General features: G+C 51.9%; 1 protein-coding gene across 3 annotated transcripts in view; it reads left to right on the top strand.

The window, feature by feature from the left end:
• The window catches only part of KIRREL3 (kirre like nephrin family adhesion molecule 3), a 348,792-nt gene that overhangs the window by 285,762 nt on the left and 39,408 nt on the right, over positions 1-23,622 (top strand). For all 3 annotated transcript variants that reach the window (XM_068994638.1, XM_068994637.1, XM_068994636.1), the window contains 3 exons: positions 6,170-6,327; positions 9,794-9,944; positions 15,091-15,196. In XM_068994638.1, coding sequence (XP_068850739.1) covers positions 6,170-6,327; positions 9,794-9,944; positions 15,091-15,196 — 415 coding nt within the window. The remainder of the gene's footprint in view (positions 1-6,169; positions 6,328-9,793; positions 9,945-15,090; positions 15,197-23,622) is intronic.

The raw sequence follows: 23,622 nt of genomic DNA, 5'->3' as shown, positions 1-23,622 counted from the left end.
TGCAGTTCTCAAGCAGCGAAGAGGATGTTCTGATCCCAAATGAGGCACAGAAATGATGCCACAGCCAATTAACTCTTCATTCTGCTGAATATCATTAGCAAAGAGCTTACTGCCAGAGTCACGTCCCCCAAAGTCTTGATACATTGACCAGCTTTTGGACCAGGACAGGATAATAGATGCACAGAATATTTGGGGCTGGAAGGGACCTTTAAAGGCTGTCTAGTCCAACCCCCTGCCATTTTTTCTGAGAAGGAGATTTTTCTGAGAACTTTTATGAATTTTTTCTGAGAAGAAAATTCCAGCAGAGCAGGTAGACTTATAGGAGAACAGAGGATTTGTTTAAGAATCCTCAAAAGTTTTTGGCGTGGCAAAAAAATTCATGCCAACCTATAAGTTATTTGCTATAGAATCTGATCAGTTATATCTGGCAGGGGAGTTAGGTTTAAAAATTTAAAATTATGACACTGATGAAGAACATTCCAGCAAACACACAAACCCAGCAGCCAGATTTGAAGCTGAAAAGCAGTGGCTGCTCAGCCCAATTCTTCACACCTTCCACTAGATCAGAGGATCAGGATCTTCCAGGAAGGGTAAGGAGCCCAGAGGGTGCAGAATGGATGCTGCTTCTTTCACACGTGCCTTGCCAGCCAGCAAACCTGGACTCCCAATGCCCCGGCGTGGAGCAGAGATGGGATTTGCAAAGGGTTTGTGTTCCAAAACCTCCCCAAGGACAAGCGGCCTGCGCGGGTCAGGGCAGCGCCGGATGCGGGCAGGCCCAGCAGCTGTTGTGTGATGCCTCCTAAGCCTGACTTGTCTACAAGAGCTGAACCTGCCTCCCTGACAAAGCTGCAGCGCCGGGTCTGAATGCACAAACACTTCAGGCAAAGCTCCCACATCCACCCTCGCTGCATGGGAGGCTGAGCTGAGCCAGCTGAATCCCTCTGGGCTGCCTCCCCGGGGCTTCCCCTGCTTCCCTGTCTGCAGAGACAAAACACAGGAGCAAAGGCACCCTTGTTCAGCTCGGCTTTGTCATCTCCTCAGGGCCTCGTGTTCCTGCCGAGTGCTCGCTGGGAGGCAGCTGTCCCCACTGGGGATGCTCTTGATTCATCACAGAGTCACAGAATGGGGTTGGAAGGGAGCCTAAAGCTCATCCAGTGCCACCCCCTGCCATGCCCAGGGACACCTCCCACTCTCCCAGGCTGCTCCAAGCCCCAGTGTCCAGCCTGGCCTTGGGCACTGCCAGGGATCCAGGGGCAGCCACAGCTGCTCTGGGCACCCTGTGCCAGGGCCTGCCCACCCTCCCAGGGAACAATTCCTTCCCAAGATCCCATCCAGCCCTGCCCTCTGGCACTGGGAAGCCATTCCCTGGGTCCTGTCCCTCCATGCCTTGTTCCCAGTCCCTCTCCAGCTCTCCTGGAGCCCCTTTAGGCCCTGCAAGGGGCTCTGAGCTCTCCCTGGAGCCTTCTCCTCTCCAGGTTGAACACCTCCAAATGATTTTCACGTGTTCTCTCAGCTTTGGGGCCGGGAAGCACCTTCCAGTGGTTCGTGGCACATTGTGATCACCAGGAGCATCCTCTGGTCACTGTTATTTAACTCCCACATGAGCTGGACCCAGGTCCCCAAGTGCCACAGACCCCGTGGGGAAGGGGAGCCATGAAGATGAGCAAGGCCTTATCCAAGGGATCTCCTTCCACAGGAGGCTCTTGTGCTGAGTCTAACACCAGCTGAACATTCCTTGCAGATATTTGGCTCAGGGCAACCCTCAGGGGCTGCTCAGTGCCTGCCTCTCCAGCCCAGCAGCTGGGTGGCCCTTGCCCACCAGCAGGTGCTGGGGTTGAATCACTTAACACTGAAGGAGAGGTTGGCCCCAAGAAGAGGAGGTTGGTTACACAAACCCAGCAGCAGTGAGGTACCAGCCACAACAACACAGGAAAACAGCTTTAATTAGGGAAAACATACTGGTGGCTGCAGGGCTTTTTGCTTCCTCCACTTCCAGGACCTGGCTGCTGGAGGATCCTGTTAGCTCAGTAAATATTGCTAATGACTGAGGCTCTGTTTGCTTGCCACATCCTTGTCCAGCTGCCGGGAGCATTGAGAGACATCCACGTCATTCCTGACTCAAAGGCAGTGCTAGCCTGGGGTCTCAGCCCAGTGCTGAAGAATCCTGTGGGGGCTCACTAATTAGTCACGGGGAAGTTGTGCAGGGTGGGACAGTGTGCAGGAAAGCCTCTAACAACTAATTTAAAAAGCTGATGAATGCACCAAGAGCACCATCATGTAATGGTGTTCCTTTATGCTGATGTGCTGTAAGATGCACTTTCCCAGAGGGCAGGGAGCAGAAACCCCAAGCTGTCCTCTCCTACCCAGGCAACCCACATGGAGAATCTATTGATGCTATTGATGCCTGTCCAAGGCTGGTTTAAAAATATTCAGTAATCCCTTTACTTTGACAGAAAATGAGGGGTTTGGCAGGGAGAAGTTTGTCAGCATTTCTGTGGAAAGTTTTGTCTGCAGTGAAGAGGGGGACGAGTGTCCAGCTGAGGTCTTGACGGCAATGTGAGGAACAGGAGATTTTCTGCTGGGATGATTCACCTCCACCCTGGAAGGTCTCACTCTCATGTCCATTTGGGGATATATATGGAGGCTCCCACCCCGTAAAGAGCCGCATGTCATGGACTCATGGAATCATTCAGGTTGGAAAAGCCCTCTAAGCCCATCGAGTCCAACTGTTCTCCCAGCACTGCCAGTGTGTTCACCACTAACCACGTCCCCAAGTGCCACATCCAGGCATCCCCATCCACCACTCCTTGGGACTCCACCACTGCCTTGGGCAGCCTGTTCCCACCTGACCACCCTTTCAGTGAAGAACTTTTCCCTGATATCCCAACTACACCTCCCCTGGTGCACCTTGAAGTCCTTTCCATCCAGCTCTCTGCTCCTACTCCTGTGGGCTGGAGCCATCCTGGATCCCTTCTCCATCATTTTCATCTTCCCAGGCTCATGTGGGTTAACTCCTTTTGCTTTGCTGTCATGAAAAACCCCCCCTGCAGCCCCAAACAACGCTTCCTAATTATATCCCTGGTTTAATCAGGAAGGCTAGCGCTTCCATAGCTACGTGATTAAAAATTAGGAGACCAGATTCTGTAGTGGTGCCTCATAATAACAACCAATCCTGGGAGCTCAGTGGATGAATAATGGATCATGGCTCCATGCTACCGGCTTCTTGCTTTCCCTGCTTTCTTCTTCTCCACTTTTTATCTGTCATTCTCCTCCTCCTCCTCCTCCTCCGCGTCCTCTCCCGGGCTGGAGTTGGCGTGGGGAAGGAATACATCCATCCTTCATTTTACAGAAGTTAGCGAGACATCACAGATTCCTCTTCATCAGCCCCTCCACCCCAACCAAATTCCCTCTTAGGGAGCCTGGAGACATCAATAATTCACGGCTACCTGGAGTACTGGGTGATGAAAACCAGTTACTTGGGAAGAGGTCGCCAGGGCCCATCCTCTCCTCATCGCCATAAGCAGGTCCTCAGGGCTGGCTGCTGATCCCACAGGGAGCAAAACTGTGAAAAACAAGGATTTCTGGCACAGGGCAGACAAGCGATTCCATGTTTGTTTGCTTTATGTTGTCCTCTATCCCATAATATCCCCTAGTGGGCAGCTAAGGGACACCCTGGATTGCTTTGCTGGGGAGATGTTGCTGCAGGAATACCAGGAAAAAAAGTCAGGAATGTCAAACATCACACCACAAAAGAGCCTTCATTAAATTTCTAGATGGTCTTCAGAGAAAGATTTGTGGGTTGTTTTTTCCCCCCTCTACAAGATGAATTTTCAATATTTCTTACAAGCAGAGGTCAAATTCAATTAATGGATTCAGCGAAGGGAAAAAAACTATTGAAAAATGCCAGATTTGGTTTTAAACAGCATAAACTCATCCAATGAAATAAAATAAATAAATTTTTAAATTAAAATTCATACTTCTTTTATAGTTAAATATCATCAGAATGGAGCAGAATTGTTCCCATTTCCACATCTCAGTGACAGGCATTCCAACTAACCCAAACCACAGATTTTTCACTTTCTTTTTCCACTCTTTTAGCCTGGAAGAAGAAAAAAAAAAAAAAAAAAAGAAGTACATTTTGGATCCGTGTAGAAAAGCTTTTTTCCCCCGGTCCTTGAGTTCCACCCACTGAGCTGAAAAATCCCATTACTCCCAGCGCCTGGCAGCCGCGTGTGCGCGCAGCGGGGTGTGCCCGCAGCACATCTGCAAATCCCGGCCTGGGGCAGGCAGCCACCTCTGGCTTGTCAGGGAACAGAATCCCTTCCCAGTCCCCAATCCCAGCCCAGCACTTTTAAATAGTTTTATATATTCCTCAGCCAACGAAAACGTGAGGGCGGCTCAGGAGCAGAGGTGGACTTGGGGGTTTCAGAGGGGGCTTAGACCGATGTTGGCTCTGAGGGGGAGCGGCCCTGACTTGGAGCAAAACCAGCTCCACTTTGGCAGAGAAGTGGTGGATTTCACCCAACTGCATTCCTTCTGAAGGATGCTGAGGGTAGGAGGGTTCTGCCACTCGCTTCTGAGCAGGGTGTGAAGGAGACATTTCCCTTTTCTTGTGATGCCTTTTCCTGGTCTTAAAATCAAGAGTCAGACACAGTTAGAAGGGAAAAAGGGATTTTACCTTGGTATTTATTTTAAGGATCCTTAGGTGCACCATGTCCAGGTGGAATGCACCTCCATGCACACCACAATGCCCACCCACGATAGATCAGGTATCTCATTATAGGTGTTACTAATTAGCAGATCTATCAAAGATTCCCAGTGAGAGGCTCGAGTGAGCCCCCCTCCCCAAGGAACCTTCCCCTGGATGGTTCTATCTTGGTTTACAGAATGTGTTCTGGAGAGGACCTTGTGCTCTGGGACACACTGATCCCTGGCTACGAAGCTTCTAAAATGTTGAGTCTCTCAGCTTGACAAACAAGGCCAAGAATGGAGGCAAAAAATACAATACGAATACAGAAGTTATAAAAAGGTATAGCAGGGGTGTAAAAGAAAAGGCAAAAAATCATCACAGCATCACTTGGGAATGCCTTCCAATGTGTCCTTCACATTCTGGCTGGCCTCCCACCCCCACATGGGCCCCAGGAGCCCCCAGACAGGCCATGGATGGATGGGCAACACATCTGTCTGTAGCAAGAAGAGCATTTGGCTTCCCAAGGGTCATGGCTGGGAAGAGCTAAGAGCCTTTGGGAAGTGGTTTGGGCTGGAAGGGCTCTCAACGAGGGGGTTGCCAGCAGCTTTCAGTGACAAGGACATTCCCTGCTGTTTCCCTGGAATAATGTGAGGCATCCATGGGATTGGCAGGGCTGTTAAAGAGCCAGGAAAAGAGAGGGCTGAGCTTGGTTCTCTCACAGAACAGAAATAAGTGCGTTTGTCTTACTTAGTCAGGAACTTCTTGTGTCTTGATGAAACACCCACCGATGGTCAGTAAGACCAAACTTCTCATGGTTCACCTCTGGAACAGGCTGGAGTCCTCATCCCTGGGGGGATTTAAGAGCTGTGTGGGTGTGGCACCTGGGGACATGATTTAGTGGTGGGCTTGGCAGTGATGGGGGAATGGCTGGACTTGATCTTAAAAGTCTTTTCCAACCTAGATAATGCCCTGATTCCATGAGGAGCTGGACAGAGCTCCATCTCCAGTGCAGGTCCTGGCTGGAGCAGACCCATCAGGGTTGCAGAAATGAAAGCTCCTCCCTGCAGGATTAGAGAGCAGCAGGGATATTTATTTCAAGCAGGGATACTGCTTTCAAATACTCCCAGAGTTTGCAGCTAAGGGACATGCAGGGCTTTGAGGATTTAGTAGCCCTTGATGGATTTATCTACCACAGACCTGATCCCTCATATTCCTGCAAATCTTGCAGCCACCTGGCCCAAGTCCCCTCAGAAACTTCTCCAGTTGCTGCTGCTGGAGTTGAAAGCTGGGGCCCAGCTTTCACGGGAGCAGCAAGAGGCAGGTGGCTGTACCCTGGGGACAGCGGGTAGCACTGCCATGGCCACCCCAAAGCGTATGCAGAGCCTGAGAGGTCACAGTCCTGTGACCCCCCAGGTGACTCCAGAAATGTGGGTTTCATGCTTCAAATGGCGTTGTCTCCTCTGTGCTCTTTTCTTGCAGTTCCTCCAGATGACCCTGTCATTATGGGGGGGCCCATCATCAGCCTGAGGGCAGGAGACCCCCTGAACCTGACCTGCCACGCTGACAACGCCAAGCCAGCAGCCTCCATCATCTGGATGAGGAGGGGAGAAGTCATCAACGGAGCCACGTATTCAAAGGTGAGGAAGGATGGGGCTGGGACAAGGCCTGTGCTCTTCCCTGGCTTCACAAAGGGGTGCCAGACCTGACACTGCTCTTCACACAACCCCAAAACATCTGGGGCAGCACCCTCAGCTCTGCAGAGCTGGGACTCTCACCCTGCATCCCTCCATAAAGCCTTCCCAGTGGGGAGGCTGGGGGGAAGACAGTCAGGAGGATGCAAGTGAGAAACCACAAACTGTCACCAAAATGGGCTCTGCTCTGAATTTGGCTTTTTGTACCTTCTCACAGCTTGTAATCACCTGGCATGGCCACTTGTCCCTGCTAAATCCCAGCTGGGTGTGGTGTTAATGTTATGTACAGCAAAACTGACCCAGCCTTGGCTGCAGCAGAACCTCTGGATCAAAAGGTGCTTGCAGTGACGTGTGTCCCCTCCTCCAACTGCAATTTTCCATGAAAAAGTGTCAGGATTGTTGGCATTTTTTAATTTAGACGGAAAGCGTTTATTGGGTCATAAAGGAAATCATCAAAGAGCAATCAGCAGCACACTGGGGATGGGCCCCCACATGTTCTCCCCCACATGCTTGTGTGCTCCTGATGGTTGGTGAGTGTGGAAGATTTGCTAACACTTGACGTTTTTAATGAAAAATTTCAAAACAGCAAAATTCCAGACCGAAAATGGGTCAGTCTGCAGCCAAAACTTCAAAGGGGGCAGTCAGAGCCATTCCTCGAGCTCCCGAAGATCTTTAATAAACATTTCACCCTCTGCTGCCACTGTGAAGCTGCCATCCAGCCTCATTCCAGCAATATCCTGATTTGCTGGGGAGAGCAGAGGAGGCAGAACACCCTCCCTGCTTCTTCCTCCTCCTCCTTCACCTCCTGTCTGAAGCTGAGCTGCTTCTCTGCAGCCAGGGGTGAGCAGAGGGGAACCTGCCCCATCTCCCTGCGTGCGATGCCAGAGGCAGCACTAATTAGAGCCAGAGAGAGCTGACCTCTCCCTCTCTCAAATCGAGTGGAATTAATTAAAATCCAGGCCGTTGATGTGCAGTTGTTCATGGCTTATCCCGCTCACCCCCAGCCTTCCCCTCCAGAGCTGTCAGGCCTGGACCCGGGGAGACAACTTTTAAGCCCTGTCCCTTTCAGACCCACAGAAGATCCCTTTCCCTGTCCCCCAGAGAAGGGGGAATGCCTTTCCCAAGCAGAGTTTTGCAGGCTGCAGGTCCATGTCCCACAGCACAGAGATTTCCATGGCACTTTAAGTAGCTGGCAGGGGTGGGCTGGGAGGGGAGCCCTGTTCTGCGTGGGGGAAGCATCCTTCCCTCCTCCTGGAGTCAGGAAAACCTCTGTTTCTGAGGCTGAAGCTCAGTTTCTCCTGACTTCCTGGAGGTTTCCATGAGGCCCTTTCATATTAAAAAAGAAAATCAGCATTTAGAAAAACTAACAGACAATTTTAGACATTTTTGAGTGGGAAGTTTGGATTTTTGGTGTCTTAGAAATGTTTCCCTTTTGAGGCTCCCTTTAAAGTAGTTCCTCAGTTTGCCTCTTTCTGCTTTTTCAAGAAAACTGAAATCCAACCCAGCTTTCATTTGATCCAGATATTCCAGCCAGCCAAAAGGAAGCCCTCTTTGGGTTACTGACTGCCTGAAACCATTGGCACTGAGTGATAATTCCTTTGTTACTCTGAATTTCCAGTCCACCAACTGATCCATATGCAGTCCCCCGGCAATCCCAGCCAGGCAGCGCAGAACGGCCACGGCTGACTGAAATCCCCCCGATCCCTACTGAAGGGGACAGGGAACCTTACAAGATCCTGCAGGATTTGGAGGTTCACCTCAAATAGGGGGGAAGTTCTGCACAGACTTAGGGTTCAGCACAAGGCCAGCACCAAAAATGGGGCTGTTCCCCAAGGGAAGGGCACACGGGGTGACAATAAAGGCAGGAGAGGGCAGCATCCTGTGTTTGTGTCCAGAGGTGGGAGCAGAGCTGAGAAAGGGCTGGGAGCACCAGGAATGTCTGAGGGAGCTGGGTGGGCTCAGCCTGGAGAAGAAGAGGCTCAGGGGAACCTTCTTGCTGTCCACAACTCCCTGACAGGAGGGGACAGCCAGGTGGGAGTCGGGCTCTGCTCCCAGTGAACAAGAGACAGGATGAAAGGAAATGGCCTCAAACCGTGCCAGGGGATGTTTAGGTTGGATATTGGGAAAATTTCTTTACTGAAAAGGTATTCAGCCATTGGAATGGGCTCTCAGCATGGTAGTGGATTCCCCATCCCTGAAGTGTTCCAAAAACCTGTGGATGTGGTGGAGAGGGACGTGGTTTGATGGGTCAGTGCTGGGTAAATGGATGGACTCGATCTCAGAGGGCTTTTCCAGCCTTAATGGCTCTGGGATTCTGGGCTGATTGTGGTGACAGTTTCTCAGCCCATTCCTTGTCTCGTGTGCTTGAGAGGCACAAACCTGTGTGCATGAAGGCTGTGCCACGATGAGCCCAGGGAAAGCATTAGTCTTGGCATCAAAGAATCATTTAGGCTGGAAAAGCTCTCCAAAATCAAGTCCAGCCATTCCCCCAGCACTGCCAGGGCCACCACTAAATTGTATCCCCAAGTGCCACATGCACACATCTTGCTGGCATCTCTTTATCTCCCCATAAAGCCACCCTGAGGAACAAACTTGAAGGATACCAACTTAGAAGGAAAAACTGCCTGGCAGGGTCCAAAATCCAGACTGTTGATAAACCAGAGAGAGAGGTCAGAGGTTGGAGAATGATTGAAAGACTGAAAACCACACAACATCCTGAAAGATCCGAGGGCTCAGTTTATCACAGTCGGGGTTACAGGGTGATGTGACCTCCTGTAAGAGCTTGCAGGAGGATTAGGGGGTGGTAAGGAAGCGCTCCCAGGCTCCTGTGCTCCCAAAAGAGGCATGGCAGGGCACCAGGGCTGAAGTCAGATAAATCCAGGGAAGAAGCACGGTGCCAAGGCTGAGCAGGTAGAGCTGGTTAGCACCAGAGTTTGGATCTCTGGCCCCCATCAGTGAACACCTGAGAGCTGATGATTTACCATGGGCTGGTCCAGAGCCAAGGATCCACGGCCAGGGTCAGTCCGTGCTGCTGGCAGCCGGCATCATCCCTCATCCCTATGAGGAGTGCCCAGCAGCTCCATGCACCCACCTGGCAGAGGATGCCAGCAGGGTCACAAAGCCATTTGCCTCTGGCCCCCTCTTTCCTGGGATGATGGGTGACGTATCCCACCGGAGCTTTCCTCCCCAGCCTAGGCACAGCAGGGCTGCAGGGAAGCAGATGGGAGTTAAGAGCCCAGTTCCCAGGGAAGTGCAGTGAAATTTGCCTTTGTTATTCTCCCAAGGCTTTTGGCCAATTCCAGCCAGAGGAATTGTTATTTCAGGAAGCTGCTTGGCTGAGAAGCTCCTATTGAGCCTGGGGATGGGGCAAGGGCCCCTCTCCAGTTCCTCATCCCTGTTTCCCCCCTCACAGACGCTCCTCCGTGACGGCAAGAGGGAGAGCATCATGAGCACCCTGTTCATCGCCCCCTCGGACATTGAGAACGGGGAGAGCATCGTGTGCCGTGCCACCAACAAAGCCATTCCCAGCGGGAAGGAGACTTCTGTCACCATCGACATCCAGCGTGAGTACACGGCCACCTCTGGCTGCTGGGAGATCCCAGCCTCTCTGCCCTCCAGTCAGGAGCAGCATGCTGGGGCTGGGGTTTTCTCTTTACTGGGATTTACTGGTGTATCGACGGAGTGAAGTCCCAGCTGGATCTCCCATGTCCCCTGAGCGCCCTGGGGCACCGAGGAACGCCCACACGACAGGGATATCCTGCTTCCCATGTGTCCGTGGATTTGAGCAAAAGCAGCACCAGCTGCCATGCTCTGGGTGGCACAGCTGTGCCCTGATCCAGGCCCTCGGGGGTCTTTGGAGCAGGGATGGATCCCAGAGGATTTTGGGTGAGCAAGCAACATTTCTGGGCATGGCCGGTAGCAGAGATAAGTCCCATCAGGATTTCTGGTGCTGAATCACATGTTTCCAGACTTACAGGCAGCTCAGTGGTATGTTTGCTGCGACACCTGATGGGGACAGTGTCCCTCCCATGACACAAAGCCAGAGCCAGTCACCACCTCAGGAGACAGGGCTGTGTTCAGAGCTGTACCATTCACCCTTTACTGTAAATCCACAGAGAAAAATTTGCCATCCTCCAAAATTCACATTTCACAGGCCTCTTCCCTCCTCCTCTGTAGTAGCTGTCGCTCTTGGGCTCCTCCTGACCCCTTCCAGCCAGGCTCCATTCACACACGCAGTTCCTGCAGCTGTATTTACCCACGCCTTGCAAAAGCAGGGTGTTCGATATTAGCATGCCAGCTGCTTTCCAGAGACCAATTAAAACTGGCAAACTCAACTGAACAAACTCGAGCGCAGCAGAAAATTCACCATTTAAGACTTGCAGCTTTTGCTGCCGGAAGATTACCAGGCTCTTGGGTCGCTGGCTGCATGTCCTGACAGAACTGGGCAGATAAAATGAGATAATAGCTTGGGTTATTTCACAGCCAGCAAACAGCTACAATAGCGGGAGACACACTCACACAAACAGCGCGGAGCGGAGCCATCATTACACTGGGCAGTACAGTGTGGGCTGGAGACGTGAGCTGAATCCCCACAGCCACGTGGAATCTGCTTGGGAAAGAGAAAAACCCAATAAAGAGCACCAATTTCCACTCCGAGCTATTAAATACTCCACGCTGTGAATGTAATAACAATAATATTCTACCCAGCTACTAAAAGTATGTTGTTCTTAATGGGCGCTAATGAGGATATCAATATCCCAAAGCTGGATGGGTGATGGGGTAGAAAAATACTAAAATGGATTAACCAAGCTGAAGTGGGATGGATTTTGACCCGGATGCACAAGCCTGCTCTAGCTGCATCTAGTCACAGAATCATGGAATTGTGAAGGTTGGAAAAGACCTCTAAGATCATCAGGTTCAACAATTAACCCAGCTTTAGCTCATGAGGTTTCACTCCCAGCCTTGCAGACAACCAGCTGCATTCACTTTGCAAAGAGCTAAAGGTGCTTTTCCTAAGCAAAAAGTATCTGGGCCACTCGTTTTTCCCTAGGGAATTGTTCTGGGAAGTCCTGCTCGTGGGTCTTCTTCCAATATCTAGCACAGAAGCAGCACCTTGGGGAGAGAAAGGAGTGGTGTCTGCGAGAATAAGGAAAATCAGGCAGCAGTTGTTGGCTGTGGAGCTCTTCCCAGCCTGGCACAAGCTGCTGCATCCTCCCGGGCCCTGCACTCTCCACCTCCAGCAGTGGAGGTTGAATTCACACCACAGCAAACACCACCCAGCTGCGTGGTTTGAGGGAAGGCCTTGCAAACTTATCCCAGGGAACCAAAAATAATCCATCCCAGGAAGCAGCAGCCTGGTAAATCACTCCTACTGCTGTCTTACATTTTCTTCTGCCACTCAAAAGAACATCAGCAATGCTCCCAGGCAGCAGAGAAACGCCGGGATGGGGGTTATTCCCAGGAAGGGTGTGTGCAAGGTGGGAGAGATTATCCTCAGTTGAATTTGGGCTCCCATCAATCTCACGCCTGACCATCATAGCAGCAATGAAAGAGCTGAGTCATAAAACCCTCCCCCTTCCAAATATATTAAAAAAAAAAAGGGGGGAATTGGCAGAAAGAGCTGGAAAAAACCCCAGTGCAGGGTCTGTAATGGAAACACTAAGCGGCTCCAGCTGGAACATCTGTTCAATGTGATTTCCGTTCCACCAGCCACATCAAAGTCAGCCTCCTGTGAGTTATGCGTCGAACATCACAAGTGGGATTAAAATCATGTTTAATAGTTTGATATGGCATAAACTATTTATACTGCAGGAGCCCAGTGGCTGCATGGAAATGCACACCCAGCGTGCTGGGATGGGGAGGAGCGGGGTTATTGCTTATCCAAAGCCATTTGCTCCAAGCCTCTGCACACACATGTGCAGTTGCTCATTTTTACACCTTTTTTTTGTCATGGCAAGAAGGGATTTGGATGTTTTTGCAGGAGGTGGGAGGAGGAGAAGCAAAGTGGAGGGTGATGAGGGGCACATCGCTGCTCTGGAGGGTCTCCTGCTGCGTTTATCCTTGGAGCTTTGCAGTGTTTGATTCCCTTTTGTGCTCCCCCCTGGGGAGTGGAAAGCCCAGGGCTGAAGTGGTGTCTTAGCCTGAGTGAAGAGGTTCAGAAGGGTTTGTCCACAGGGGAGAGGAGCACAGAGAGGGATCCGCACCTGGCAGGGCAAGCGCCAGCACAGTGCCCACAGCCCATGGAGCTCGGCCTGTGGCCATTCCCGAGGTGCTGAGTGGGAACAGTGGGAGCTGAGGGGTTTGCCAAGGTGCCTCCCAGGCTGAGGGGCTGGCAAGGAGTGGTGCTGGTCCCGGTGCCAGTCCCGGTGCTGGTCCCGCTATGACGCGGTACCCGCACGAGCACTCGCACCCTCTCCTCCCGCCGCCTGTGGGCTGGCTCTATCGCATTCCATCATTCAAATTCATTACAAGAAGCCAGGCAGGAATTATAATTGTAACCGAGTGGAATTACATCCTGATGAGTTACAATTTGTGTCTTTTTTCCCTTTAAAATGCCCCGAAACACACTGGCACGCACAAGCCCACGCTATCCACAACACCCGCAATATTCGAAAGCCCAATCCCATTTCTGACAGGCGAGATCAAAGACTTTAATTCACTTCCTTTGCTCTTTCTTTTTTTTTTTTTTTTCCCTGTCTTTTTAATTTTTTTTTTATTATTATTATTTTGAGTGCAGGAGGGAGCTGGGCTCATTTTAATACAAAGAGACTCCTCTGTAAATCGTAGGCACAGCTCCTAACCCATCAAACAATGGGGAAGCTCCTAAAGAGAAGTGTGATTCATACTTAACAAAGGAAGGTGATTAGCTGTTGTTGTCTAACAATAGGGAAGTGTCAGGATGCCTGGGAATGAATTAGGAGCCCGCCATACATCTCTGGGCTGCTGTGTCAGGGAAGCTCATTTATATTCCCAAGTGCACCCATCTTTATTGTCATTTGAATTGCACATTTTAAAATGAAATTAGGGTAAATTGAAAATACCTATAATTTCCCCGTCATAATTTCCCATCAGGAAGGCAGGTGGCTTTGCTCACAACAAAGCCAGGCTCCGGCTGGGTAAATACCAAATACCGCGGGGTGGAGGAGAAGGAGGCACTGGAGAGCCGCCGGGACTTGGCTTCTCCCCTCCCTCCCAGCCAAGGTCACTGCCGAGGCCACCTCCGAGACTCCGCTTGCGTCCCCAAGCTACTGACCTTGCACCTCGCAGGGTTGGGATAACACGGGGTTGCTCTGGATGCAGTTCCCACACCAGTACACCCAGTTGGAGCCCACGCCCTCCAGCAAAGGCGCTGGGAGCTGCCTGAGCCAGGTGGCTCCAGCAGGACCCTGACTTGTGTATGGTGGAGGGAGAGGCTGGCAGGGAAACTTCCATCCCTTTAAACACCAGGACGCTCCTTGGGCTTGGCTGGAGCCACAGCTCCACAGCATCCTTAGGAACTCGAGCACTGGGCCGTGTCCAGCCCTGCAGCTCTGACCCCACACCCCAGCCCAGGCCTCCGGGATGCCCCAGCACACGTGAGGCCAAGGGAGGTGCCCTGGACCAGGGTGTACCAACAGCTTCTCTGCCCACCCACCCTGTCAGCTGCAGCCTTTCCCCATTTTCCAGCTGGGAAGGACATTGCTGAGGCCCTTGGAAGAGGAGAGAGGCAGCAGGGAAAGGTGAACACGTAACATGTCCTCTTTTGGGATGTGTTTGTGCATATGTGCAGCAGACTCTCCCCTCAAGGGCAGGAGAGTCTCTCAGCTGGGTTGATGAGCCCCAACACCCTCTGCCATGGGACAGCTGGTTCTTCAGGCACCACAAAAACCCTCCACAAGGCCATTTCTTTCTGCTTTTTCCCCTCAAATGAGGTCCCATGCTTAAAACCTAAAGCTGAAGGCCTGACATCAGTCATCGTGAAAAATTAGAACAACTCTGGATATTCTTCATCTAAACATTTCACCCATTTCCTGCTTGCTTTCATTGGTTCTTTCCTAAATTTTATTTGTGGCTAAAGCATTTAGATGCCTCTCACGTGAAAAGAAGGAGAGAAACTGAGGAGCAGTTGGATGACTGGAGCAGCCTGTGGCACCAGTAAGGCCCTGGCAGAGATGATTAGGCTGATGAAAGAGCAGAAATGCCACTTTAAAGTCAGAGGATAGACAAAAGATCATTGTTACACAGTGAGATATTAAACTGGAGTGCCTCAGAGCAGGCAAGTTTATGTCTTTAAATGAGAATCAGAGCCAGCAGTCACATTTTCCAAGTGAAATGTTACATCAAACGGTGTCTGTGGCTCCTCTTCTTGTCTTATGCGCTGAAGCCCTTCAAGAGAAGAGCAGCGTTCATGGCATCAGCCTGTCTGACAATCGTTATATGGCTTTAACCTGAAAAATGGCTTTAAACTAGAAAATGGCTTCCCACTGCCAGAGGGCAGGGATAGATGAGATTTCAGGAAGAAATTCTTCCCTGTGAGGGTGGTGAGGCCTTGGCACAGGTCGTCTGGAGAAGCTGGAAGTGTCCAAGGCCAGGTGGGACGGGGCTTGGAGCAACCTGGGCTAGTGGAAGGTGTCCCTGACCATGGAAAGGAGTGGAACTGGATGATCTTTAATGTCCCTTCCAACCCAAACCGTGCCTTTGAGTTTCTCATGGGCCTGTCTCTCTTTGCAGACCCCCCACTGGTGAACCTGTCCGTGGAGCCGCAGCCGGTGCTGGAGGACAACACTGTGAAGTTCCACTGCTCTGCCAAGGCCAACCCTGCTGTCACCCAGTACAGGTAAGGTGGCACTCCTGGCACCCCTGACACCTCAGTCCAGCCCTCTGCTGAGAGCCTCTCTCGCCTTCCCCCTGCAACACCTCCCTGCAGGTGACCCAAAAGAGCTCAGCCCCTCTGGCTGTGGTTTCTGGTGGCCATTCCACCTCCTCTCGTGTTTCTCACTGCTTGGTGCTCACTGTGGCTCATCCCCATGGCCTCTGCTGTCCCACAGCCGAGGGATGCCATGGCTGGAGCCAGCCCCTTATCCCTGCTGTGGCAGGGTCATCCCAGCACCCCACTCCGGTGGCTCCCTGGTGCCACTCTGGCCTTGATGCTGTTGTTGCACATCGAGAGGCTCCGCTTGCGCTGCTCGCCGGGCGTCTGCCACGTTCTATGTGCAGCAACTCCTCAGTCAGGGATTCATCTTGGAGTGCATTGAGAGGCCTGGCACTGAGCCATCTGTTTGGGGACATCGTGAGCAATGCACACCGAGTGAAAAGTCTATTATGGGAAAACTCCTCTCCTTTTTTTGCACACTCTTTCATGATTTGAACAAAGCGGCTCTATCAACATCTCCATGTAACCCTTAAGCCACCACCATAAAGCCTCTCCGTGCCCAGCATGGTGGAGCTGAGCTCAGGAGGGGCCAGAGCAGAGGTGCAGGCACTGAGATGTGAGGGGACACAGGGGATGGGATCTCTCTGAGTGGGACATTCTCCCTGAGCAGGTGGGGTCATCACTGCTGGCCATGGTCTGCAGGGCCCCTGCACGGCCACAGTGAGCTCAGAGCAGGGCACGGGTGGTTGAGGAGATTCGGAGCAGGAGGAAATGCGGCGCTTGCTGCTGAGAGAAGTCTGGGGTGCAGGTGGTGCATGGGGCCCTGCCAGCCCCAAGCCTCCCTGGTCCTCTCGTCTCTCTGGTGACCAGGGACAGGACCTGAGAGAACAGCTGGAGCTGTGCCAGGGGAGGTTTAGGTTCTTCTCCCAGAGGGTGCTGGGCACTGCCCAGGCTCCCCAGGGAATGGGCACGGCCCCGAGGCTGCCAGAGCTCCAGGAGCGTTTGGACAGCGCTGCCAGGGATGCCCAGAGTGGGGTTGTTGGGGTGTCTGTGCAGGGCCAGGGGTTGGACTCAATGATCCTTGTGGTACCTCCCAGCTCAGGAGATTCTGTGAGTGCTCATCCAGGGATTGACGAGCGGGACTCCGAGCACAGCCAGACCCTGCTCACCGTGTCACCTCCAGCTGGTCACTGCAGGAGAGCAGATGCTCTGCTCTGAGCAGAGTCGCTGCCACGGGCCCTTGGCTGTGAGTGTGAGGGTTCCTGCAGCAGAAAACACCCCTCCTCTCTCAGGATGTTTTTGTCTAAGCAGAAAAAATATGGGTGTGGAAAGCAGGGCAGGCTGTCAGCACACTTTGGGAGAAAAGAGCTTTGTGTAACCAGGTACATCCCTGTCCCACCTCATCCGTCAGCCACTCATCCCTTCTGCCTGGAAGGCCTGAGTGTGCACACATGGGCTCACCATCCATTCTGGCTCTGCAGAACCATCCATGGATAATAACAGAGGAGGCACCTCCGGGGACAGGTTACCGTGACCCGCCTCCTGTTAGGCTCATACAGCTTAATTAGTACAATCGAGTTTCCTGGTAGGAATGATCCCTTCCAGCTGGATATCAGCACAACAAAGCAGTAATTGTGTTCCTGGTTACACAGAAGAGTTATTAATTCGAGAAGTCAATTAATGTCAAGGATACAAATAGCCCTGGTTTCATATTTACAGCTGGTAGGAAAACAAAGTGCATGGCAGGCTGGGTGTGAAGGAGCCACGTGGTTCTTACCCCAGGACTGATTCTGGTACAGTCCAACCATCTCTGCTCGGGGAACCAGACAGTGGCAAGACCCTGTCAAACTTCTACTCCATCAGCCTGATTCTCAACAAAGAGACCTTCCACATCATCCCTGAACCCAGCTGGGCTGATCCCTTGTGCACTGGAGCAGCCTGGAAAGCTCCAGTCTTGGTTTTCCACTTCCTTGGACGGGAACTTTGGACAAAGGGGAATGGCTTCCCAGTGCCAGAGGGCAGAGATGGACGGGATATTGGGAAGGAATTGTTCCCTGGGAGGGTGGGGAGGCCCTGGCACAGGGTGCCCGGAGCAGCTGTGGCTGCCCCTGGATCCCTGGCAGTGCCCAAGGCCAGGCTGAACAGAGCTTGGAGCAGCCTGGGACAGTGGGAGGTGTCCCTGCCCGTGGCAGGGGTTGGAACTGGATGACCTTTAAGGTCCCTTCCAGCCTAAACCATTTTGGTATTCTGTGGTTCCTCTTGGCTGTTTCCACCCTTTGGATCCCTGCCCAAGACAAGCTGGGTTGCTTTTCTCCACCAGGCAGAGGTGAACCCAACACTCTTCTCCCATCTTTGCTGCCATCTCAGCGCAGGTTTTTACTGTCCCCACTGGCTGCAAGTGCCACCCTCTGCCCTCTTCCTTCCTTCTCGCCCATCCCCAGGCCACGGGTCTCGTCACCCTTCCTGTTCCCTGAGCCTCCAGGTTTCTACTGCAAATGGCTTTGGGATTAATTTCATGATGGATTTTACTCTTAAAACTAACTGCATGTTTTTTCAGGCTATGCTTTCCCATAAAAAGAGTTTTGGGGGTGGGGGGGGAGAGGCATGATAAATTCAATAACTTTGGGTTTTCCATGTCTTGAGTTCCCTTAACACGTAAACTTCACATGAGGCTTTTTCCCAACCACTGTGACAAGCAAACAGGACTCAGCAGCGCCCGCTGGGGCTTCCTTCTGCTTAATGGCTCTGATTGATGGAGGGGGGATTTGTTTCCCTTCCATAAGATCCCAAAGCTCTTCTCTGTGTAAAGGTGGCAGATGTTTCAGCACTGACACTCAGAGTCCTCTGAAGTGGGACATCCGAGCAAGGAGCCCCCTGCACCTCGGCAGAGGCAAGGAGAGAAGGATGGGATGTGTAAAGTCCCAGGACTGAGATATCTGGAGGTTTGAGAAGGCAGAACGTGAGCTTGGTGCCATCCCCAGGGTCACTCAGGACCCCACCACTGGTGAAAATGAACTTATTCTGCCTTCCAAAAAACCCAACAGAAAATGTGATATTTTTTTTCTCCTTGGGTGAGGACCCCTCTGTTATATCTCCTGTGTCTTCCCTCACGCTCAAGCAGAGATCCCAGATCTTCACCTGATATTTATTCTTAATCCCCCCCGCAATATGTTTGTCAGCAAATAACTCTGAACACAAAGGAAAAATGTTTAAACAACCTAAACCCCCTTTTGTGGACATAAATCCACAGCCAGCTCTGCAGGGCCAGCCCTGCTACCGATCCACCAGCAAGCTGTCACCTTGCTGGAATTTTTGAGGTGCTGTAGTTTTTGCATTGGGTTTGCATCCCGAGTTTTCTGCCTGGGAAAAGCACATGAGGTTGAATAATTCACCCATGGATGTTTCCTTGGGAAGCATCCATGAACTGGGCTCTTTGTTAGGATGAAGCCACTAAACCACCCCCCTGGTCCTGCCGACCCAAGATTTTAAGCCCAGACCTCTTGTTCTCTTAGTTAGGAGGGCAAGGGAAAAGAAACAAAATTCAACACAATTCCCCAGGAGACAAAAATCCCCCTCTGCCCCTATAGAGAACACAGTTTTGATGAAATTGAGTCAGCTGCTTTTCCCTTAGGAAGTTTTCTTCGTGCTCTCTTATATAATCACACGCAGGTGGATTTTAATGCAAGGAAAACCTGGTTGGAAAAGAGACCTCGGAGCGATCCACTCCCAGAGCCAGAGTGGAAAGTTCCAGCCTGCACTGTGTCTTCTCTTCTGAAGGCAGAGGGTTAATGGCTTTTTCTCAAAACTGACAGATTTTCACGAAATCTTTGGCCTCTGTGGCATTTTCTAAGTCAGAATCCCTCTTCCTTAAAATCTGCTGGCATCTCCTGACATTGGGAAGCAGGCAGGGCTGGGGCAGGTTGTCCTATGCTGGAGGCACAGCTCCTCTGCTCCTTTCCTTAGCTGAGGAGGCTGGAGCTGAAATCCCAGCCCTCCTCCCTCGCTGGCAGCAGCCGTTTCTTGACGAGGAGCAGCTTTTTCCCCAGGGAGGTTTGTTTGCCCACGATGTCACCTGGGCTGTCACTCACTTTTAGGCATGGGACAGACTGATGGCACCAAAAACAAGAGGAGGGTGTCAGGCAGAGGCTGGCAAGGTGTCACAGCGATCCTGAGCAGGCGGTCCTGGCACAGGGATGAATTAACCCTCTGGCAGCAGGGGTTTGCTCATTTGGATGCTTTCCCTCCTTCCATATAGAGCAAGCTTTGCACAGACATATCTGACAGCTTCTGTAGGGCCCCATACCCCACCTGGCCTGGCTTTACCCCACCTCTGTCTGAGAGCACGTTCCCTTTGGAGCTGAAGAGCAGCTCAGCCCACCAAAAACCTCCTTGGCATTGCCAGTGCAGCATCCTCCACTTGAAAAAAGGCTCAGGGGGACCTGGGCTCCTCAGCAGCACTTCCATGGGTGCGTCCCCATCTGCTTTAGCACCATGGACATGGGGATAGAAGCCCAAAGAGGCTCCCTGGTGTCCCAAGGGTGGTAGGGGACCATGCTAACCTTTCCTCTCTCCCTGCCTCGAGCCTCTGCCAGCCTCTGCCAGCCTCTGCCAGCCCATTTGCTGGTGGAGCATCCTGGTGCCAGGCTGGAGCAGCAAACACCTCCGGCGGGCAGCTGGCACGTGTGGGCACATCCCACCTCAACAACCCGCCTCCCGTGCGCCTCTGCGGCTTCCTGGGCAGCTCTGGGATGGCGAGGAGGGAGTCTGGGAATTTACTGGCTTTCTTTTGCTGCAAGCAAATGGGAAGGAAAGGGAGAGGGAGAGTAATTAGCTGTCGCCATTGTTCTGCCACCTGCGATGGCGGGCAAAATTAATGGAAAGCAACAGAAGTCGGGGCTACGTGAACCGACTCCCAACCAGGCCTCCTCTTTGCTCCAGTCAGATCTCTCTATTTGCCAATCTTCCCGTGGCTTTTGATGCCTGTTGTGTGTCTGTGGGGTGTTTTTTTGCTGTTATTATTTATCACTCACAGTAAGAAAGAGAATCTTTAAAGTGGCAGAAGGAAATGGGAAGGTTTAATATTGCAGGAGGCAGGGTCCCTGAGCCTTTCGGGCTCCTCGGCTGATGATTATTTTTGTGGAGCGATGGGGAGTTGGCGCAGGCAGGGCAGTGATACAAATCTCATTCTGTGCATCCACACAGAGCTCTGGCCCCCAGGGCTGGCGGAGACCTTTGCTAATAATGTTATCTTTGGAGGCAGAGGGGGACATGTGGAGCCACCCTCCAGCACCAGCTGCAGTTCTGGGGACCACTGCACTTCCAGAGAAAGGTGTGGGAGTGACAGACAGACACACAGACATAGCTGGGAAGAGGGAGACATCCCTCCCAGCTGCTGCAAGGTGTTAAGCATGGCAGCTGTGAGCAACACACAGCTCTTCAGAGCTGTGGGATGTGGCAGAAGGTGCAGCAGGTGCTGCAGCAGGAGCAGAGGTCAGGAGGAGCTGGGGGGCATTTATTTATTTATTTATTTATTTATTTATTTATTTATTATGGTGCTGCCCCACTTCTTCACATCCCACGGCCAGAGGGATGCAATCCAAGCAAGTTCCTTGCTGGGATGAAATCCAAGGTGCCGCCTGCCCAAATCCTCCTGCATCAACCAGCCTTGTGAGTGGCAGGTGCAGCCCAGGGTCTGAACCCCACCATCCCCCTGGTGATGCTGTGCCGAGCTCAGAGCCGTCCCACAGCATCCTGCTGTCCTCACCTCCACGTGGTTCCCCCCGAGCGCTGTTTGTTTGTTGGCTCAGTGGGCTCCGGCCGGCAGGAAAGCCCTTGCTCAGTAAATACTGTTTTATCTCTGAACAGCAGCTCATCAAATATTAATCCAAACTCAACTGCTTCTTAACGAGGTTTTCTTTAAAGGCATTGGGGCTTGAACACACCTGGTGGGAGGCAGTGTCCTGGCTTGCCCCTGGCTCTGCCCAGGGAAAACAAAAGGACAACAACAGGGAAAAGGTCCCTGGTCCCGTTCCTCCAGCCTTCTCCAGAGGGTAGGCATTTCCCACCCAGCTTTAGGAAAACAAGTGGGTGAAGAGCCCCAAGTGCCTTCAGTAGATCTGGTGTCTCCAAGGATCATACATGCCCAGCTACAGGTTTGGGGTGTTTTGGCTGCTGGCCTTGGGGGAAAAAGTGGCAGATTTTTGTGGGTTCAGGTAGATACAGAAAAATCTCACTTGATATCAAGGAGCTGTGAAAGAGAAAATCACGATGTGCATCAGCCGTGCTCTGGCCTGCCTGCCTTACACTGTGCATCTTGGAGGCGTTCCTCCCACGGAGACACATTCCCACAGTTTGTTTGAACAAACCTAGTGGAGAAGTTTAAACTCCACAGAGCTTTGCTGCTCTTTACCCTTCAAGCCTTGTCTGCACCATTTGGGGACCTGCTGGCATCTCACCAGATTTATTCATGTGACGCCTCAGCTCCCGTGGGGAAGTCAAGGTCTCCAAGAGCACGTGCCCCATGTCCTGCTGGAAACGGCTTGGAAGTTTGCTCAGACACTTGAACCAGTTCCCTTGTGGCTCGGCATTGATTTGGTGCCTGGCAAAGAGCCAGCGACTGACTGGGTGGAAAAGCAGCAAGAAAGCTGGGAGAGCCTTATGAAAGGGATGGGGAATGGAGGGAAGGAGCAGCTGGCCAGTCCTTGCTTGGCAGAATCGTTGCACTTTCACTGCCCCCGGGAACGTGGCTGGATGGACCAACTCATTGCCAGGAGCACATCCATCATCAGTCAGTTGTGGGCTCAACACAGGCCCAGCTTCTCCAAAACAAATCCCGAGGAAAGAGCCAAGAGACATTCCCTGCCATCCCTGAGTGGTTGGTTATTGAAGGTCAGCAAGTCATGGAATCACAGAATCAATCAGGTTGGAAAAACACTTTAAAATCATGGAGTCCAGCTGTTACCCCTGCACTTCCAAGGCCACCACTAACCCATGTCCCCAAGTGTCACATCCCACGTCTTTTAAATCCCTCTGGGATGGGAACTCCAACACTGTCCTGGGCAGTCTGTTCCAATGTCTGACCCACATTTTAGTGAAGAAATGTCTCCTAATATCCAATCTAAACTTCTCTTGATGAAATTTGAGGCTGTTTCCACTTGTCCCACATTGCTGATTCACATGGAGAACCCTGGGATTCCCATCCCTGATTCCTCACGCTCACTTCCCAGGGATCAGACCTGTTCAGATGGGGACCCCCATGCCAGAGGTCTGCCCCCAGGGATACATCCTTAGCAGGATGGACGGGAAGTGAAATAAATCTGCCTCCCACATCCAGGCAGTGAGGAGAGCTGGGCTCATAGATGGGTGCACCCTGTTTCATCTGAGCACAAGGAAGCCACATCTGTAACAGAGTCAAGGAATTCAGGTCTTAGGGAAGGAAGAGCCATGGGAATTTTTTGCTGCTGCCAGGTCGGATGAGCAGAAGGAGAAATCGTCCCAGTGGGAGCAAGATGTTTCTGTTCAGCTAGATCTCTGGTGCTCCTTTGCCTGGTCAGTCAAGCTTCTGGATGTGCACAGATCCCTGTTCCTGGGTGAAAGGCCAGGGAAAGGCATACTTGGAGTTTTACGCCCTTTCATGACACCAAAGGTGTCCCTGCCTCTTCCATTCAGCTGAATATAATCACAGATCCGTAGGCTGCAAAGGCCAGAAGGGATTATTGGATCATGGGAAGCCGATGCAGAGATTCAGGGCAATGATTTCATTGGCAACTTTAGAGAGAGAAGTGGCAAACGATCCATTTAATGGGCACGCCTGGCACTGCCTCCAGCCAAGCCACAGCAGGAGCTATTTTCCCTCTTCTGGCACTATAAAACCTGTTTTATATATTTTTTTTATACGATATATTTTCATATGCAATTCCGATGGCTTTGAAAAGTGCCTCCTGGGAGTTGGAGTGTTTTTGTGTTCCTTGCTTTCCTCTGCCCGTTCATGGAAGGCCCAGAATAAAAGTGACCGACCCCCTGTGCCCTGCATTCCCAGAGCTTCTGATCACCAGGACCACAACCAGACTGGCCCAGTCTCTGCCAAGGAAAGGGAATCTGCCATATTAACTCTTATTAAATCACAATCACGTCTCTTTTAGTATTTAAAAGGGACTGTCAAGGGTTTGAAGTGCTGCACGGCCCCAGTGACTGCAGACGAGGTGTGAAGTCTGTGGGTGCACGGGCACCTTCCTCCACATCCGTTGCACTCTGTGTCCCACTCACAGGGAAATTGCCCAGACTTCTCCCCTGGGGACTGCACAGGGACCCTTTCAAGGCTGGGTTGGATGGGGCTTGGAGCAGCTTGGTCTAGTGGAAGGCGTTGGAGTGAGATGAGCTTTAAGGCCCTT

The sequence above is a fragment of the Aphelocoma coerulescens genome, chromosome 24, assembly GCF_041296385.1.
Source record: "Aphelocoma coerulescens isolate FSJ_1873_10779 chromosome 24, UR_Acoe_1.0, whole genome shotgun sequence".
In the NCBI taxonomy this organism is placed as follows: domain Eukaryota; kingdom Metazoa; phylum Chordata; class Aves; order Passeriformes; family Corvidae; genus Aphelocoma; species Aphelocoma coerulescens.
The sequence above is the reverse complement of the archived record's forward strand: the minus strand, read 5'-3'. Positions and strand labels throughout refer to the sequence as shown.